General features: G+C 31.5%; 1 protein-coding gene and 1 non-coding gene across 2 annotated transcripts; both read right to left on the reverse strand.

Annotated features, from left to right (window-relative positions):
- Nucleotides 1–8,425: 8,425 nt before the first annotated feature.
- Nucleotides 8,426–8,621, reverse strand: LOC127149272 (U2 spliceosomal RNA). Its single transcript, XR_007820674.1, has one exon. It is a non-coding gene; the product is annotated as a U2 spliceosomal RNA (small nuclear RNA).
- A 3,456-nt stretch (nt 8,622–12,077) lies between these two features.
- Nucleotides 12,078–12,473, reverse strand: LOC127148937 (LRR receptor-like serine/threonine-protein kinase IOS1). The gene has a single exon (XM_051083374.1). It carries the CDS (start codon nt 12,471–12,473, stop codon nt 12,078–12,080), a length of 396 nt encoding a protein of 131 aa, XP_050939331.1.
- Nucleotides 12,474–21,163: the final 8,690 nt, after the last annotated feature.

A 21,163-nucleotide genomic window follows, 5' to 3' on the forward strand; every position in this document is an offset into this window, starting at 1 on the left:
TAACTATCGAGCTATTCATGCTGAAAAACAAACATACTCTGTTTAGAAACTATAATTTAAATAAACCAATCTTTTAAGCGAAACTTTTAAATAAAATACCATTTTATTATGTTTTGTAACGATAATTCAAAGGTTCAGAATAATCTCTACCGAGGGGTAGCCGATTACTCGTCGTTAGAATCAAGACAATCTTGACTAAATGCTAACTCAAAAATATCTTCGATCACGAATATACTAACTATTTGAGTAATTCTTGTAAGTGTAACCCCCCATTTTCGGTCCTCAGAGATGAGAATCATTATGCTCCCGAAAGTGGAAAGACAATATGAAAACTTATCTAAGAGACCCATCCAAAATATGGAGTTTGCGGTGTTTCGAATCCTATAATACAACCCTCTGAATGGAACGTCGCTCCAGGGCAGACAAGCAGACGCATTATAGGAATCTCACAGTGCGACCTAATGGAAGAGATCGTCGGATGTATTATTTGTCATATATTCCTCACCTACTTACGAACTACTTCCCTAATTCATCTTGTTCATAGCTCATGCAAACACTCTCCGAATGGAGTCTGCTCCTATGCACAGCCCACTGGCCTACATGAATCTCATGGTGTGAACTCTTGGGGACGCTAGAGTTAAAAGTACGATACTTTTCTCCAGCTGAATTGTTCAAAAATTTTCGAGTAAATTATTCAGGATTTAATTTAGGCTAACTTAAAAAAATCCTAAATCTAGGTAAAACATCCAAGCATAACATTTATACTAGATTTAACCACGATGTCTAGGTGATAAACCAATTTTATTACCTTACATCTCTCACGCATGCTCATAAAATTAGGTTAACTAGGCTCAAGAACAGATTACGATCTCCAGGTAGGAGGTGTTCCGTAAACCGTCAACTTAAAAACCTCCACTCCTTAGTCATCTTATCTGACTTGTTGACAAGATCGAATCAGGTGTACCTCTTGTAACCTATTTTTACAAGATATCGACCTAAATCTAATTTTGGAAGATATCACATTAACCTAAGTGAGCATGAACCTTATCTTTATTATAGATTTTAAAGTCTAATTTATTTTATAACAATTATAAAACTTTAAGACAAACCTATAATCATTCATCTAGAACAACAACAAATTAATATGGTATTTCAATAATTGATTAATTTTGTTAAATCATATTTAATAAAATTAATTCAATTATTTTTTAAATTAGACATATTAATTTAGCCATTAATTAATCATATTAATTAATTTCCATATTAATTTCTCAACATGCACGAACATGTTAACCTATGGTGGGATTTTAAAACTATATGTCATACAATAGGCACATATAATTTTAGAAATAATTAAACATACATCATATGCAAGATTAATTAAAACACCCTAAAATAGACTAAATTATTTGATGAAGTATAATAATCGCTTGATAATCTTTGCACGATCGTTGAGCAGGAAGATGGCATTCACGGGCATAGGCGATTCGCATACCATATACGATCGTCGAGCAAACCATACGTGATCGCTAAGCAAACCATATGCGATCGCTGAGCAAATCATATGCGATCGCCGAGCATGTAAAGGATCGTCAAATGTCAAGGTTTTTAGGTAAGTGATCATTTACAAAGGTGAGCGATCGTTTAAAAAGTAAACGATTGTTTAAGCGCTAGTAATACGCGTACCTTACGCGATCGCTTAGCGGGTATACGATCGTTTCAGCGCTTAGCGTTACGCATACCTCACGCGATCGCTTAGCGGGTATACGATCCCTTCAGCGCTTAGCGTTACGTGTATCTTACGCGATCGCTTAGCAAATGAGTGATCGTTTAAGAGGTAAACAATCGTTTAAGCGCTAGCACTACACGTACCTTACACGATCGCTTAGTGGGTATACGATCGTTTCTTATGCAAACGACATGTGTACCTTACGCGATCGTTTAACATATAAACGATGGAGTCACCTTCAAACGATACGCGTACCATACGCGATCGTTTAGCTGGTAAGAGCGATGTTCACGAGCCCAAGCGATGCGCATACCATATGTGATCATTGAGAGGGTGAACGATAGGCTTGATACATCTCCTTCTCAGCTTCAAAACAACATCTTCTTCTTCCCGAATGAATTAATTACAGCCTATTATACAACTCTAATGACTCAAATAAATTATAGACTCTTTGCAAAAATAAATTAAGCCACCAAAAGGGCTAATTACAAAGATTAGAGCCAAATCCAAAACTAATCTATTTTAGTTCAGCCATAGCAATTTATCACATAAATTGTAAGAACTCACCATATGCATATGAGTAAAGCTATGCATGCTCTGATACCACATGATGGAAAAAACAACAAGAGACATACTGCAGTGGAAGGAAAAAGATCATGCTTTACTCTATATGCATCTAAACAATTTAGAAATCCACATGCACATGCTATGCGATGGACCTAAACAAAGAGCCTAAAAGGTAAGCGATGAACTTACCTTATATTGTTCTGAACTTCTTCTTCGATCCTTTTTTCTTCTGTGCCTTAATATCACGAGCAAGGACAACCACTATGTTGACCTACTAAGCTCAGGACCAAGAACAGAGTTGTGGGACTCGGTTTTGTGAAGTAAAACTTAGAGAGAAAGAAGGAGGTAGTATATCGTTTAGGTAGTTTTTCAAAAAAACATCATCCTCTCTCATTCTATAATGAGAAATGTTTTATATGAAATTTACATGCAAATTGCATGAAAATTATTTCATACATTTTCAACACCTAATTAATCCATTAATTCTTAATGTTTTCATTCAAGTATCGTTTTAAGTTATTTTATCTTTCGACTTCAAACTTCCTACATTGAAGTTTCTACTTTTTTGTTTAGGCCGTAACTACTATGGTTCAATAAGCAATGCAATACATTAAGGTAACATCGAACATTAAGACCAAAATATGCTGTAACTACTCAAGTTTTGCGCTTTTAGCTTGAATATTTTTTTCTCGAGGAAAATATTTTTTCTTCAGTTGTGCCTACTTTAGAATTTTATACTTCAGTCTATTGACTTGTAGATATAAGTGGAAATCGAGAAAGCCCAATTAATCAAGAAATTGAGATGACTCAAAGAAACGAGGTGAAGAAATTGAGAAGCTTAGTCAAGAGTGAAGGTAAACTTGAATTGTTTAGCAAAACTTGAGTTGAAAACTATTGTGTTTCATTCATTGCTAACATGAGTTGAAAACTACTGTGTTTCATATTTTTCTCTTCAGTTGTGCCTATTGAAAACAATGAAGGTAAGTGTAAAGTTTAGCAATGTGTTGTGTAAAAGTTAAGTTGAAAACTTGAGTCAAGAGTAGACTGTAACTACTTATTGTGCAAAACTTAAGTCGAAAACATTGCACAATAGTTCTTTCTATAAGTCTTATTTTAAATACAAGAATACCGTGGTTATCTTTTGAATTGCTTATGATTCTTATGTTTGATCCTTGAAATTGAAATCAGGTTGCCAAAGATGACATAACCATCAGAATTCAACCTCCACACAAAGGACCATTTTATGTATCTCCAAAAACCGTTGATCAATTCATAAGCAATCTTGGAAAGTGGGTCAGGTTGGTTATGTCCTCTTATCTTTATAGATATTTTATTCTCTTTGTTTTCCCATAATGTATGTATATGTTGGGCATTTCTTTTACTGTGCTTTGTTGTGACACGGATACTTACCACGTGGTACAAGTATGCTTCCACAGGTTTGAGTATATTTTATTTGTATCTGGTTACAAAGCATGTCATTCTCTATCTCATGGAGATAAGGTTTCGCTGGGAATTACAGAAAAGGTGTGCTTAATTTATTTACTGACTAAGATTTGTTTCATTCAATCTTTTTATATGTGATATTTGAATGTAGAATGAAAACAGTGGTGATGAATAGTATTTATGGTTTGTATAATTTTTATCATTTTAAGAGACAACCAAGGACCAACTTTAAATATAGATGTTTAATTATAATATACAATTCAATCTTATAGATTATCACTCATGTCTCTTTCTTTCCCATGTTTGTATTAATAAATACTTTTATTTTCCTTTTTCTATGAGCTAGCTGAGAAATATTATGAGTCCTCGCTGCAACTGCCAAAAGATCTAGCCAAGAAAACGAAGGTAGAATCCCAAGTTTTTACATTCTTTGGACTTCTTATTGCATTTTATTCCTTTTCAATATTTCTTTTCAAACTCATCTTAACTTTCACTTTTATAATTTTTTGCTTAGCTTTAGTAGTTTTTTAAGTTATAGCATTGTTTTAGGCCTAAAAAATAGTCGCATCTCTTTCATTTTCACTATTTATTGTTTTTTAAATAATTGTTTTGGTCAAGTTAATTAAATGACCAATAATATTCATTAGTTCAACATATACTTTGAAAACAAAAACGGGGAGAAAGCTATGGTCTGGCAAAATTCTTGGACCTTATGAACTTTACTTTTTTTGGATAAGATAGAGCGGTATATTTTGATATTTGCATTTGCATAGCCCTTAAGTAACTTGTTAGAGTGCATATGCAGGCAGTTTAATCTAATTTTTACAAATTGTTTGCATATTATATTGTTTATGGTTATGGTTCATAGAGATGACAAAGGATTGGTGTTGACTTCTAAAGTTATGTTGGTTCAAGTTATTATAATCCTTGTACCTTACAAAGATCCAGACACTCGAGGAATTTTTTATGTTTGTGCTGCCACATACATGTCAAGCAGCACATATTTAATATTTTAGAGTTTTATAGTTAGTAATTTTATTTATCTTTGTACATATATTTTGTTTATATCGACATAAATGGAAAGTTTAGGCTATTGTTAGAAGTTTGAGCTGCACATATACATGTTGTAATTAAGTATGTAATGACCAACTTATATATGTATGGTTCATTGATATATATATATATATATATATATATATATATATATATATATATATATATATATATATATATATATATATATATATATATATATATAATTTCTTTGATGGAAAGTTTAAGTTGATTTCAATTGTTCAATTAATGTGTATTTTAATGTTATTGGACTTCAAAACAGGTGTATGATAAATTATATGGATATTCTAAAATATATAATTTTTCATTTGAAAAAAAAAACTTGACATGCAAAGTGTGTCAAGAGCACATAAATATTTGACATGTAAAAATTGTCAAGTAAATCTGTCTTATTCTTGACACTGGATTACTTGACACATTGAAAAGCATAAAGTAAACAAATACTTGACAGGTAAAAGGTGTCAAGTAAACCCAGTTTTGTAGTAATGTAATTAACTAAAACAAAACTAAAATCATGTTTATGCTTGTGCGATAGTATCTTAGTGATAATTTTGAAATTAGTAAACCACTTATCGGAATGAAGAGCAGCGGCGGCAGATGACAACGAACGGAATGGAGCGGCGACAATAATGGATTCAATGGAATGGAGTGGCGACGATTGCTCTCCTCGGTCTCTCTCTGAACTCTCTCGGCCTTCTCCTTTTTAGTTTTGTGAATAGAAGTGGATTTTTATAGAGGAACTCCCGATGTTTTACTTATGACATCAGTATAAAATCCCCCACTCGCGACTCAGTCACTCATGGCGTCGTGAGAATCTTGTCAAAAGTAGTCAAAACGTCACATATCTAACAACATTGCCTACCAACGTTGGCAAATGTTTGACCTCTCACGATGCTATGCAATCCAGCGTCGTGAAATGGTTTGTCAGAATTTCTTAAATGTTCAACCTTTTCCGTCGCGGTTAAAGCAACGTTGGTAGAAGGTTGACCTCTCATGTTGCCTTGCATGCAACGTTGACAGTTATTGAGGCAATGGTGACGTGTACATATATGGCGTCACGAAAAGTCTATATTAATATTTAAATTAAAAATTTTCACGATGTCTCCTCGCTCAGCGTTGTGGAAGCCTGATCTTCTGTCGACGTTGTCTGTTCGTCGTCGCCTGAGCTCAACATTGCCGATGCCTTTTCATGACGTCGTGAAAAGGATATCTTCTTAAGACGTCTTTTCCCGATGCCTATTTCTGCGTCGGCAGAGCTTCGATTTTTTTGTAGTGTAACCTATGTGTATGAAAATATTAAATCGTGTATGCTTATCTTTATCTTGCTTAAAACTAAAGCTTACTCAACTTATTTGTGAAAAATTGGAAATCTCAACAATACTTGCTTAAGCTATGCTTTGTGCAAAACAATGTCATTGCAGCTACTTTTCAGAAAGCCAACAATCACGTCCTAACGTATAAATCTCATTATGAAATCTAAACTCGAAGCTCATGCTTGAAAACTAATCATGAAAATCATGTATTGCTCATAAATTGGTAGTCATGCAGGTAAGACATTTAATCATAAATAACAGTTTTAAAAATCACTTTCAAACTTATTTTGTCACTCACAATCTTGAGTTAAATTCCTGGTTTGTAAACTCGACCTATCTCCTCTTGATCTATCAAACAAACCAAAATTGGGTATAGACGTATTTCTTATGACATTTTTAAGATAACACATGAAAGAATGACATAACACATGAAAGTGACAATTCATGAATTTCAACCTAAAGAAATAAAATCAACTTTTACAATTCCTTTTCCAAGAAATTCTAGATTCAGTTACCAAACATTAAACACTCTTAACTTTCTGGATACTTAACTACAATAAGTGTAATTTATATCAAACTCTTTACTTTGAAGTGCTCTACCACTTACAAGGAGGAGTGAAGATTACATTCTCGGTGGATTTTCCTAGAAATCCCTCAAAACAGAGCTGCTCCAAAATCCCGATCTCTGCAACCCTCTGTCTCCTTTATGAAATTTAGTCAATTTCAAGTATCTTTTAACTCAAATGAACTTCATAAAAATACTAATTAGAGCTTTTAATTCTTCCTGTACACACTCCAGGCTATTTGAAAGAAACAAAGGTTACTCAGATTCGCACCCAGAACTGATAAGCTGTCTTCTCCTTCAAAATCCAACCACATAACATCAGAATTAGCTCATAGGCATCAGCTTCTGGTTCTTCTTATGTAGCTTGCAGTCAATAAAACATCAAAGATAAGCTGTGTGTTCCCAATCTGTCAAAGTTAACTTCAACTTGGATTTCTCCTATCTTCTTCAACCTGATTCTCCCCGAAATCTTCTCTTCTCCCTCTCACAATCTTCCCCTCAAAAAGCTCTACTAAAATGGATGAAAGAAATGACTGAAGAATAGTTCTTGGTGGTGGAGATCCCAACTTTCTTTTATCTTTTTTTTTTCTTTGTATTTTCTTTTTATATATACCCCTTTTATTAAATTTCTTTCGTTTACTAGTCTACCTTCCAAATACAACCTTGCCAACCAAACTCTACGTACAAAAAATTTAATTTGAAACCTATCTTCAATTACTTACTACTCAAAGTTTAAATGAATCAAAGTAGGTAGGAAGATTTCGGGTTTACATACGTTTTATAAATATTTTGAGTGTTTTAAAATAGCTTTAATTTAGGAGTGCAATGGAGCAAAAAGGTATTGAAATATATACAATCGGTCAAAATGGAGAGAGAGAGACAGCACTGCCACCTAAAACATGATTTCTGATACTTATAGTCACTAATTTAAAATTGATATATCAATTAAACTCAAGTTTTCACAAATTTCTTATATTGATGCAGAAGGTTGGACTTCAAGGCTTTCCGTTTTTAACTAATTAATTAAAATTTTCTAAGTCAATACAATCTTTCAACACTTGACTGTAATTCTGTTTTTCTTAGTCAATAAATAATGAAAAAGACTACACACCAATTGGTTTGAATAGAAAAAAGGGAGAGCCTAACAACTATATATATATTATGACCAAAAAACCAATTTAGTACTTTTTGCAAGATTTATTCTAAGATAGCGTCTTAGCAAAAATGCTTTTATTACCTATTGAAATGAAATTTTTTTAGAAACGATTTTTTATTTTTAGAAATAGCATATTTTTGGTTTTATAATATTTGCATTGTTGGTTTTAAGTAGCACAATTATATTAGTAGCACAATTATATTTATTTTAACCGAAAAAATTAGGAACCTTCTAATTCTTTCATATATTCTAATAAACTGTGTAATAAAGCCATTGCTCTAGTAAATGAATCTCTTCTTGAATGAAATAAACATGCCTTACATAATAAATTTCAAACAGCTGTATTATATTCTTTTAAAATATAAAAAGAAAAAAGATGCTAGTTTTGTCATAAATCTATCTCAAACAGCTGTATTATATTCTTTTAATATATATACCAAATAGCAATAATATTAGCTCAAGATTGGTCTTCTATTAATTAGCTTTATTTGCTTAAATATCATGATCGATCAATTTATGCTTCAATGACCAAACTCATCATCCACAGATAAAAAAAAGATTTAAAAGACTCGTCATTGGAGGAGTGCGCCAGACCCAAGCTGTAGTGCAACGCATGGGCGACACTCGAAGGCCATGGCAGCAAGCTACCAAAGTAGACCTTCCCCCTTAATAAATTAATTTAATATCATGTAGGCCAATGGCCCACATATCAGATATTAAACTGATAAGAACAGATACTACACTTGATCTTAGCCAAAAGGCCGAGAAAGGTATGCCTTTCTAATCCAAAGAAACCCATTTTTATACTCACCCGCTTGCTTCCATATTTAAACTGAACAATGTGGGACAAACTAATTTCAAGTTTTATTGTATTTCCTTGGATTTCAATCTTAGAATTTCATATATGCTTTCATATCTTTCTAAAAAAATGATTATGCCGTATAAATAAATTATGGGTTCATTTCTCATTTAAGATTTTCCCTCCCTAACATTTTAAGTTCCAAAAATTGCAACCTTAACCCTCGTAATTAAGTCTAATGTTGTAGGAAAGATCTTTTTGATGTATCGTTTTTTCTTTTTCAATTTGGAGTTTCTCATGTTAACTTTTTGAAATCTAGACACATAAAAAATAAGCACGTTTGTTAAAGCAATTCATCTTCATGGTAAATTCATTTTACCATGATAAAGGATGCAATGTTAGTGGTGCTACGACTTTGCATATTAACATTGACAAGATGTATAGGTTAAAGTTATATCCATGGCTAAAGAATTTCCAGTGACTAGGTGGAAGTTACATCATAAATTTTATAACATAGTTACATGTTGTTACAAAAGAAGAAAAATCATAGAAAGAGGAATTTCAAGTGGTTTAACCTTTATGATAGAGTGAATTATAATTATCTGAATTGAAAATTATGATTGTTTTTGAATATATGTAGCAGAAGCTATAAATTTCTCAAATGTCTCGCCAATATGGAATTTATTGAGTTTTTTTGCAAAATAATAGAATTTTAGTTGTGTCTCACGTTGGAAAAGTTCAAAAAAAGTCATGAACTTCAATTCCTTACAATTAGAAACACTTTAACTTTAGGTATGTTAACTTGTTGGTATTATATTAAATTTGTTTTTACCCACTTTTGGGTTGAACTGACGATTTAAATGGTATTATTGCAGATATATTAGATATTATATTAAATTAGTCTTTCCAATAATACCTAACATAACTCTAGTTAAATTCTCTATTACATTTTCTAATTTGAGAGTAAGTGTGGGAGTGGGTACAAAAGTCTTGAAAAAAGTTCAAATTATACAAAATACTCCTAGACTTGTACATTGTGTAAAAAATAGGGGCTCTTGCAAATTTAGTAAAATTAGTTTAATAAATTAGATCCATAGCACACCACTTTTAAATTTGCAAAAATGATAAAATTCAAGTCTGGCCCACATTTGAAAAATAAAAAATTGAAAACTACCCACTATAATTATCAACATTTTCACGCATCACTCGATGTGTTGTTGATATACTTGTTATGTTTTGCTGATACACTCGATGAATTAAATAACACTTGATACACATCATTGATTTGATACACTTGATATGTTGTTAATACATTTGTTAAACTTTGCAAAAACACTTAATCAATTAAAGACACTCGATGCACTAAATACAATACATTACATTATTGATACACTTGATAAGGTTTAATACACTTAATAAGTTTGATACACTTAATACACTACTGATAAACACTTTATACTTTCACCGATACACTTGATAGATTTATTACACTTGTTGCAGTTCATATGTTTGATAATCTTGATGTACTGTTGGTACATTTTCTATATCTACCGATACGTTCGATTGATTAAAATACATTTGTTACACTTGAGGTTCTGATGATACACTTAATATACTTCAATAGCACACTTGGATACATATTATATGTTTGCTACACTAAGTTACATCATTCATATTCTTAATAATACTACATTAAATTGCATAAAATTTTAAAAAAAATTGAAAATCATTATCAACCAACTAATACATATAATATAAGCACATCACAACACTAATATACAACTTATACAAAGTGGGAGAAAAAAACAATGATTGTGACCTTAAAAAGTGGGAGAAGAAATATGAGATGATTAGGACATTAAAAATGAGGGAAGAAATAAGTTATTGAATGCTAATTTGAGAATAATAAAATATTTAATATAGAATGTATTTCAAAAAGTGAGAATGTTGTCATATTTGAAAGCAACCATTTGAAAGAAATTTGAAGAGAGAACTTAGATTTAACAAAAATTTGATGATTGAAAATCTGGATAAAAAATAGTGAAAAAAAAAAAGGAAAAGAAGGAGATGAAGATGTCGAACACGGAGATTGAACGAATGATAATTTTTTTTATTGTTTTTTTTAGAGAACCTACAGAAAACCAACCGGAACACAGTGTTTGAGAAAAACAAACATTTTTTATTATTAAATTAATTTTTTATTATGAATACAAATATGATATAGAAGTTTATAAAAAAGAAGAAGGGAAAGTGGAAGATGAAGGCATGGGAGGGAGATAGTCAATATAGAGAAAAATGTATGGGGCAGTTTGGGAATAATAAAAAATTTAAAATAGAAAATATCTTCAAAACATTTTAGAGATTAAAATTTGCCTTTATTTGCAAAATTTGAAAAGTGTGTGCCATAATTGCTAAAACATATTCTCATAATGCTACCAAATACAATTTTCCTAAAAAATATTCCAACAATAGAAGTCGTTAAGACGGTTTATTGTCATTTGTTTTCTCTTTTTTTTTCGCCTCTTTTTCCTTTTTGTCCATTTTTCAATACCCATTCCTTCTTTTGTTAACTCTTTGACATCCTTTTGTCCAAGAAATTAAATCAAATCAATAGAACTTGAAGCTTCGCTTAAGATATATGGACTAAAAGAAGAATAAAGAGAATAATAGAAAAAATCAAGAGATTTTAGGATTTAAAAGTTTTAACGAAGTTGCAAGTCAATTCGTTGTTGAGTCTTTGTTCATAATCATAAATATCATTGTTTTATTTGATTGTTACTTATCATTTTGATATGTCTTAAGAGAAGATTTCTATTTTACAATTTTATAACACTTAATGTTTCAACCTAAAGGTTTGGTTTTTATTTTCGTTCCGAAAAAATTGATGTAAGAATTGGTTTTTATTTTTGTTAGAAAAAATTGATGTAAGAATTTAAAAAATATATATGTAAGAAAAGTATTTATATTAAAAAATGAAAATATTTATATAATTTATTTTTAAATTAGTTTTTTCTTAACCTACTTAAGAAAATTTCAAATAAGTTTATCACCAAACTGATGATTGGAATATTTAAATTTTTTTAATTGAGTAATTTTTGCAACATTAAGATGTTCAAAATTTATGTTTATATACTTAGGATAAAAGTTTTTTGAATTGTTTTTTTAGTTTGACGATACGTTTTAAACTTTGAAAGTTCAAGGGGTATTGATAATGAAATACACGACAATGATCATAAGAAATTGATCGAGAAAGAGCCAATAAGGTTATAACAAACTCAAATGATGCTGTTGAATTCGAAATTCAATTAAAAACCACTTGAAATCAAGTCAATGACGAGACATGCAACAAAGATCAATATCGGAATAGTGCTAAATGAACGTTACACAATCATATAATATTCTATCAATGTAGGGTGGAGATTCAATAATCTTCAACGACCGTACCCAATGGCCAATCGAGCTGTTTCCATTTGCAAGCAAAGTTTAAGTTTTAGTAGCACTTCCCCCATGGTTGGTCGGTCATTGGAGTTGTAAGACAAACAAGCAAATGCAATATTTAGTGCTTCCTTCACTGAGTTTACATCAAAATCTCCTTCTAATTTTGGATCCACAATCCTTCCAATTTCCCCATTACCAAACATTGAGCTAACCCATTGAGTTAAAGCTCCATCCTCACCATTTTGATATGCTGGTCTTCCTACAATTATCTCCATCAAAACAGCTCCAAATCCATACTCAACTTTCCTGTTGCCATATGTCTGAAAATTCCTAAACCTCACCCTGGGTAAAAGAAAACTACCCCTCAACGGGTTAAGTAGCAAGTCCATTCGTTTCTTATTGATAATTAAATATTTTTTCTGTTTTGTCATTCATTTTTCACTAATGTTTTCGAAAACCAAGCTAACCAAATTTAATTGGAAACTAAACAAATAGCTTTGGAAAAGTTTTTTTTGTGCTTTTAGAATTGGAAAACATTTGTAAAATAGTAGATGACAAAATAAAGAAACTCGTCGCAATATAGTAATATAGTGTTTATACAACAAAAGGAAAAATAAAAAAACCAAAATGAACATAAATGTTGAAAGTACGTCATACATGAATAAAAACAAACATTTTTAAACGTCCAATAGCTAATAATTAAAGTAGTAGCGTTTACACACTTTCTCTTAAAACATGGCTTGAACTTTAAAAACATTTGTCATATTGATGGCAATTCCAAGTTTTCGTTTCCATGTCAATTTGCTTGAACAACCACTCCCTATATTAGAAAACTCAACACAAACGATATAATTGAGATTTATCAGAGATATTTGACATTCGATCTAGAAATTGTCAAACAGAAGAAGGCAGCCAACCTTTATCTTAGTTATATACTATCTCTTAAATTACTAATTAATCCAAAAGTTTAAATTAATACGAAGCCAATTTATTGATCAATCCAATTATTTGCATGAATAAGCTGAAGTGATATATATGTGTTGAACCTGAAAGATCCTTCCTCAAGTCTCCATTTGCCATGAACTCAAAAAACCAATGCAGAATTTGTGAAATTTTTGTAATATCCAAACGCTTTGATCAAATTTTCGTGATAAACTTTGTTGAGAAGATTTACCTATGATTTAGGATAAATTGATAATTCAGATGTTTAGGTCGATGAGTTATGATATATTTAATGTATGGACACTCTTTTGAACTTATCGATGAACTTAAAATTTTAAAAAAAATCAAACAAACGAGGTAGAAATCAATATTAAATAAAAAACTGGCATTACATCCATTTTTAGAAGTACAATAGCATGTTTAACACCCATACCACATGAAATATATCATCAATCAATTCAAAGGATTTTAATGGGTGTGATAAATATAATTATATAAACACTTTAGTACACTTCAATATTTGTTTAACAAGTTTTAATTCAAACTCTTTCTAGGATTAATATAATTAACGACTTTTTTGTTTAATAGCAAACTTTAGTTTATTTCATTCATTAATTAAATATAACAAGTTTAGAGACTATGACTCGTTTGGTAATTTTATTTTTCATTTAATTTTTGAAAATGAATTAAATGACCTATAAACACACCTATTAATTCTTCATCTAAATATATATATATATACATATATATACATATATATACATACATATATATACATATATATACATACATATATATACATATATATATATATATACATATATATACATATATATACATATATATACATATATATACATATATATACACATATACATATATACACATATATATGATCTTTCTACCAATGTTTTAAGAATCTCAGCCAAGTTTCAACAACTTAAAATATCGTTTTTAAAAATGTTTTTTTTTTAATTAATTGGAATTCATATAGTAATTAAACACCAAAATTCATGTTTGGTAACTGATAACACAAAAATGTGCTACCTAACTTCACTTAAATTCAAGATCGTTCCATGATTTTGCACTCTATTATTTTGCTATTTTATAGGTTTCGAGCAATTTGAGGGTATAATTTGGTGTTGATGTCGAATTAAAGCTTAATTGGACAAAAACTAAGTCAAGAAGCATCAACTTAGACAAAGAACAAAAAAGAGGTCTTGCAACAACACCTACGACGTTATGTGTGATGTTGTAAGGCAGTAGCCGAAATGCACACAACATTGTAGCACTTTGACCCTGACGCACGTATAAAGTCACTTCAGCACCGCGACACCATCATTAATTTATAAAAGATATTTATGCCACCTAGGTCACTGCCGTATTTCCCCATTCTCGATTCGTTTTCATCGTCTTATGTTATATTTCTTAAATTTTCATAGATCTATTTATGAGAAATTGAAAGAAAATAATAAACTATTAAAAAATGCATATAAATTTTTCATAGATCAGATTATGAGAAATGGAAAGGAAATACACCTCATATATCTTTCCTACTTGAGACTCTGGGGATGCTTTGTTAAGGTACCATATCCTACATTCAAGAAATCTATAGTAAGATTTGTGTATTTATTGGTTATGCTCAAAATAGTGTTGCATATAGATTTATGTGTTTGAAAGACAAACCCATATGTGAATATAGGTGTGCAGAATTCTTGGAGCATATGTTTTTCCATTAAAAGGAGAAATTAAATCTCCGTATGTTCCTTGCTTGTCTAGTAATATATATGATTTTGAAAACACTTCAATTGTTAGCAAAACATCTGATTCTAAAACTATTAATATATCTGACGTAATATATGAATCAGAACCTAGGAGCAAAAGACAGAGAGCTGAGAAAAGTTTTGGACTATATTTCTTGACCACTTTTGTAGTTGAAAGGCATAATGGTATCGATTGTAAATTTCACATATTTATATCTAATAGATGAGGATCCTAAATCTTACCAAGAAGCCTTAAATTATGTGGACTCGAGTATGTGGAAGGAAGCTATTAAGAGTGAACTAGATTCTTTAACCATTAATCAAACATGAGAATTAGTTGACCTTCCCAAAGGTACACTACAAGAAGAATGAGGTAGCCAACGTAGAGATGCGTCGTTAGAAGCCAAGAATGCGTCGGGAGAGGCTACGTCGACGCAGAAATGGACGTTGACAAGATTTTCATGAGAAACGCATCGTGAAAGGCTCTTCCGACGCACGAACGGGATGACGTCAACAAAGGGTTACTGCTGACGCACTCTTCGTCAACATGGTTAACACGTCGACAGTAGAAAATTATCGACGCTTGTTAACAACATCCCAAATACCTTACTGTCGATGTCGCCAAGTAGTCGACCTCGTCTAGTATGCGACGTCGACAATGTTACCTAATTTCATTTTTTTATTAATTAACATAAAATTACTAAAAATTATTAAAATTTCAAATTGAATTAGAATTAACGTAAAATTAAAAATAAATTATTAAAATACCAAATCAAATTTATTATTAATTCGAATATTAAAAAAGTACACGTTCGTAGGTTTAGAAATTACATGAAAAATACAAAGTAAAAATGAAAACTTAAAACATAGCTCTAAGCGCCGACGCCAGTTTCTCAACTTCTACACATTTCCTCAGCATGATTGTAGCTAGTATGATCATAGGGACATGGACAAAATGTGCAAAAATGGAAGTTGAATATTATTATGAGGTGCGTCGAGAGAAACACGAGGTTGCTTCAAACAGAAACAACCCTTACTCTGGTGGTTCCAGAAAATTGATTAGGAAGAGAGGAGCAGTAAATTACAAAGATCGATAACAGAATTGTAAGCCATAGAAAGTTTACCACTTACATATTAAGTAAATGTGGTTGATAACTTTCTTAACAATCAATCATATTTACCTAATATGCAAGTGAGGAACTTTTTATGGCTTACCTGTTCAGTTCTCAATCTTGTCATTTTCTGCTCCTCTGTTTCAAATCAATTTTCTGAACCACCAGAGTAAAGATTGTTTCTGTTTGAAGCAAGCTTGTATTTTTCTTGACGCAGCTAATAATAATGTTCAAATTTTCTCTTTACACATCCTACCCATGCCTCTATGATCATACTAGCTAAAATAATGTTCAACTTCCCTCCTTCTATTTGAGTTCCTCCATTGCACATAATTCTGAAATACACAAGTTTGATATAAAAAATACATACAATATACATTCAAATAATTAGCTGCCAGACCACATGAGTGTAACACACACATGAACTTAGTCAGGACAAAGGAAAAATACAGTATCCAACAATAGCCAGAACAAAAAAAAGCATCAAAATATGCACTAAACAGGAGATTGTATAGAGACTAAATTATTGTTTACTAATGTTTAAAGACTAATTTTTTGTAAAAATTGCAAATACGGAGACTAATTGTTTAAATTGAAGTGCAATGATCAAAATATGAAATACCATTTTACAAATTTATAGGAAATATATAAAGAAACAATACAAGGGCATACAAACAAAAAATGGAGTGGATGGTGGCGACTCTCGACTTCTCTCTCGATGGGGACTCCCTTCCCTTCAAAGAAAGATCTCGACGAATTCTCTCTTGGTCTTCCCTTCCCTTCAAAGAAAGCTCTTGGCCTTCTCCCTTTCTTAGTTCTGTGAATTACAGAACGTGAACTTGGTTTTTTATAGAGGAACTCTCGACGTTTCACTTCTGACGTCGGCATAGGATCCCAAACTCGTGACGCAGTCACTTATGGCATCGTGCGAATCATGTCAAAAGCAGTTAAAACATTACACATCTCACGACGTAACCTACGCACACCAATAGAAGTTCAACTTCGCACAATGCCATGCAGTCCAGCGTCAAGAGAACCCTGTCAAAAGCCGTCAAAATGTTACACATCTCGCAATGTCAATTACCCACATCAGCAGAAGTTCGACCTCTCACAATGCCATGCAATCTGACATCGTTAGAACCCTGTCAAAAGTAGTTTAAACGTCGCACATCTTGCGATGTTACGTACCACATGTTGGCAGAGGTTCGCTTCTCACGACGCCATGCAAGCTAGCGTCGTGATATTGTTATCAGAATTTTTAAATGTTCACTCTTTGTCGATGCGATCAAAGAAACGTTGACAAAAGGTCGACCAATTGCGACGCCTTGCATGCAACGTCAGTAGTAATTGGAGAAACGGCAACACGTCCATGCATGGTGTCATGGAAGCCTCACCCTCTGTTGACATTGTTTGTGCGACGTCATCAGAGATCCATACTATCGATGCTTCCTTCAAGGCGTCACAAAAAAAATACTTCTTATGACGGAGCTTGTCTCGGCGCCATTTTCTGCATTGGCAGACCTCGAATTTTTTGTAGTGATATTAGTTAAATGGTCCAACTTCCTTTAGTCTTTATTATATTTATATAATAAATCTATTATATTTCTCTTTTCAATTGGACTGTTGAGTTTGTTTCGACTGGATTGAGATTGTGTTATCCCCTCATTTTCGAGTTTGTTTAGATTGTAGTTGTGGTTTTTACATTTATGGCTTATTCAGATTATTGGATGATTGTTGGTTATGGTGTGTTGAGAGAAAAAGAGTGTTCTCGATATTACTTGGTGGTGATACATTCTGACGCGGTAAGCTTTCAATGGGTACCTTCTTTAACTTATGTATTACAATACTACTCATTGAAGATGGGAGATAAAACAACACTTCAAGAAGCCTTGATGATCCGATTGCTCATGAGTATTGATTAAGGGGAGTGCTCCTATTACATGTTATGGCAGTTGTTCTGTGTGAGTCAGTTCATGAACAACACGTTGATCTGTGTGTAGGGTGCTGTACCTTAGGTCATAACATAGTAATTGTCAATTATTACATGAGCAATATAATCTCTTATCATTGGTGTACAACCCTTCAGATGTAGATATTGTGCCATTGAACTGGATTACCACAATCTGATGTGTTTTCATAGTTACTTTTTGTGTTATTAACTCACGGTACAACAAACGGTACATCTATCACTAAGTGGGTGTTTTCTCAAACCAATTAAGTGTAAGTGAATTTTCGAAAGGAAAACAAGACTAGATTATTGAAAGATGCAAGGCTAGATTAGTAGTGGTAGAGTATACGCAAAAACAAGATATTGACTACTTTGACACATATTCCCTTATAACCAAGATAATTAAAATTAGGGCCTTGATTGCACTAGTTGTCATACATAGACTTCTTATTCACTAAATGGATGTAAAAATTGCTTTTCTAAATGGTGATCTAGAAGAATAAATTTATATGGCACAACCAGAAGGGTTCAAAGTTACTGGTCAAGAGAATAAAGTATATAAACTTAGAAAATCTCTCATGGTCCTAAACAATGGTATGAAAAATTAAATAATATTTTGATAAGTAATGGGTTTAAGATAAATTCTTCTGATACATGTGTTTATTCAAAGTGTTGGAATTTATGATCTAAAACTTGTAGTTTGTAGTTTAAATTACATTTTATTCAATAAAATATTTATTGAGGACTTATTAGTGAAAATAGAATACTATAATCTTAAATCCAATAAACTAAGATCACAAAACTATCTAGTGTAGACTTGAACTTTATGTAAAGATATAAACGTGGATCAAGTTCGAGTATATAGCCCAAGCGGTTTCTACTATATGAATAAGGTTGGACGTCTTATTCTAGGAACACTATGGATGCGGCCCGCTCTATAGTTAATACAAATGAAGTGATCCTAAATTGTTCATATAGAGACATAGGAGTGAGGACATCCTATGTAAAGAGTTTACATATGACTAGAACCATGGAATAATCACTTTTAAGTTATAGCACCGATGACTATATAAAACTGACTATTTTGATTTTTTATAACCTAGGTGACTTAATCTTAATCCTGAGTTAATTATGAACTTCTGTTTAAATGGTATTATCCTTAAATCTGCATGGGTGAGGGTAGCTCAACGGTGCTAGCCCAACAAGCCTTCCATTTCAAGGGTAAGACCAGGTGGATAGCTAAGAACATATAAGGTGCAAGACGGGAGTTCACTCCTGCTCGCTTTAAGGTTAATAGATAGGTATGTATTTCCTTTAACCCTAATTTGTTCTAATTAGGGTAATTTGCATGGTAATCTTCTAATTAGTTAGATGCAATATAGAGTAGAGTTTCGATCCCTGATTTTCGCTGCGGTTGTAAGCTTTCCATCACAAAGTTGTTTAGAGATGATTGTGTCATAATATATTTGTATGTTAATGATATGTTTATCTTTGAAAAAAACATGGAATCAATAACTAATACCCAAGTTGTTTCTGTCATCACATTTTGAAATGAAAGACTTAAGAAAGACTTAATTCTTTGTGTTAAAATCAAAAAAACCAAAAACATTTTTTTTTTGTGTCAATCTCAGTATGTTGAGAAAATATTAAAGAAATTTGATGGGTTTGATGTTTTTCCAATGAAAACTCCATATGATGCTAGTAAAAATCTTAAGAAGAATAAGAAGAATAAGGGATTGAGATAGTGTGTCTCAATCTGAATATGCAAAAATCATATGTAGTGCTATGTACTTAATGAACTACATTAGACCTGATATCGCATATGCTGTCAATAGATTAAGTAGACACACACATAATCCTAATAAATATCACTGGGACACTTTACGTTATATGTTGAGATATCTTAAAGGCACAAAAAATTTAACAAAAAAATATGGTTTGCACCTTATCTAACTAATGTGGGACTTTGGTCGCATTCCCAAAGATCCTCCCCACGAACAAAGTTCCAAATGAACCTCCCTTAAAATCGACATCCATCCATTTAACTCATATCTAGGCTAACTTCTCTTTAGAGCATATTGCCTATTCAATAGAACTCAACTGTGGATAATACTATGACTACTTTTAAGGTCCTACTACACTTTTGTTCGATCTGAGTAGGGACAACTTGGGGTATAAGTCGTCATGCCTTATAAAATATCGCATATTCGATAGTTTAGACAATATCTTAAACTTTCATAAATAATGAATATTAGATATAAAGAAGTTATTAAGCTAGTAGTTAGTTTCACTGTTAGTTTCATTGTTAGTTATTCTTCTCCTTCACTAGAGTTGTATAAATACCCTTTGATGAGAAATTATCAAAACAAGTCAAATATACTTTCTCTGGCATTATCTTGATAATGAATTTTCATATTTTTATACTACTAGCAATCTTTAGTAATATGTTAATAATGTTGTACACGATCAAAATCTATTAAAAGTAATAGTAACACTTTCAACTTCATGGAAATTACACGACAATTCATGACGAAAGTCATGTATAAACTTTGTCAAATATGACATACATGAAATATTATTTCTACTCATGCTAACATGCTAATAGACATGCTTAGTAGATCACAATAGCATCTCAATATTCACAAATTGATTTATCATTTAAATTTATAAATCTATATGCAACACTATTGCGAGTATAATCAATGAACATGGTCATATGTTTTCGATCATACCATGATTTATTGAACACAAGATATGCTACGTTTGTTAGACACCAGGTACCCCACACTTCTAAGTATTTATATGCATTAACATATCCAAAGTTCAATTATAACATTTTGTTGAGAGGAATAAATCTCATGAACAAATTTGTTTAGTTCTAAGGTATTCATGATTTTTTTTGTGTAATTGATTTTCTACTTTTAATCTTATGCATGATTCATGTCATACATTATTTCCATCCAAAAATACATAAACTAACTTAAATTCATCACAATAGTATTCATTACTATAACATAAACTTGTCAAACTATACGGAATATGATAATATATGTTCTTCAAATATATATACGGAATATCATCCTTAAATATAGCATAGAAATAAAATAGTTAAATTCTTATGCCACATCAATCATTTTAATTCATATTCGTAAAATAATTTACAAATCAAAATATCTTCAAAAGAAAATCTCAATACCGTTTTCATCCAAATAATATTTCGGAAAAATTATATATATATTGTAAATCAAAAACTTCCCAAAACTTTCCATCATGCCCAATATTCACTAGTTTATTATGCTCAAATATTCACTAGT

This window comes from Cucumis melo, chromosome 4, assembly GCF_025177605.1.
Source record: "Cucumis melo cultivar AY chromosome 4, USDA_Cmelo_AY_1.0, whole genome shotgun sequence".
Taxonomy (NCBI): Eukaryota; Viridiplantae; Streptophyta; class Magnoliopsida; order Cucurbitales; family Cucurbitaceae; genus Cucumis; species Cucumis melo.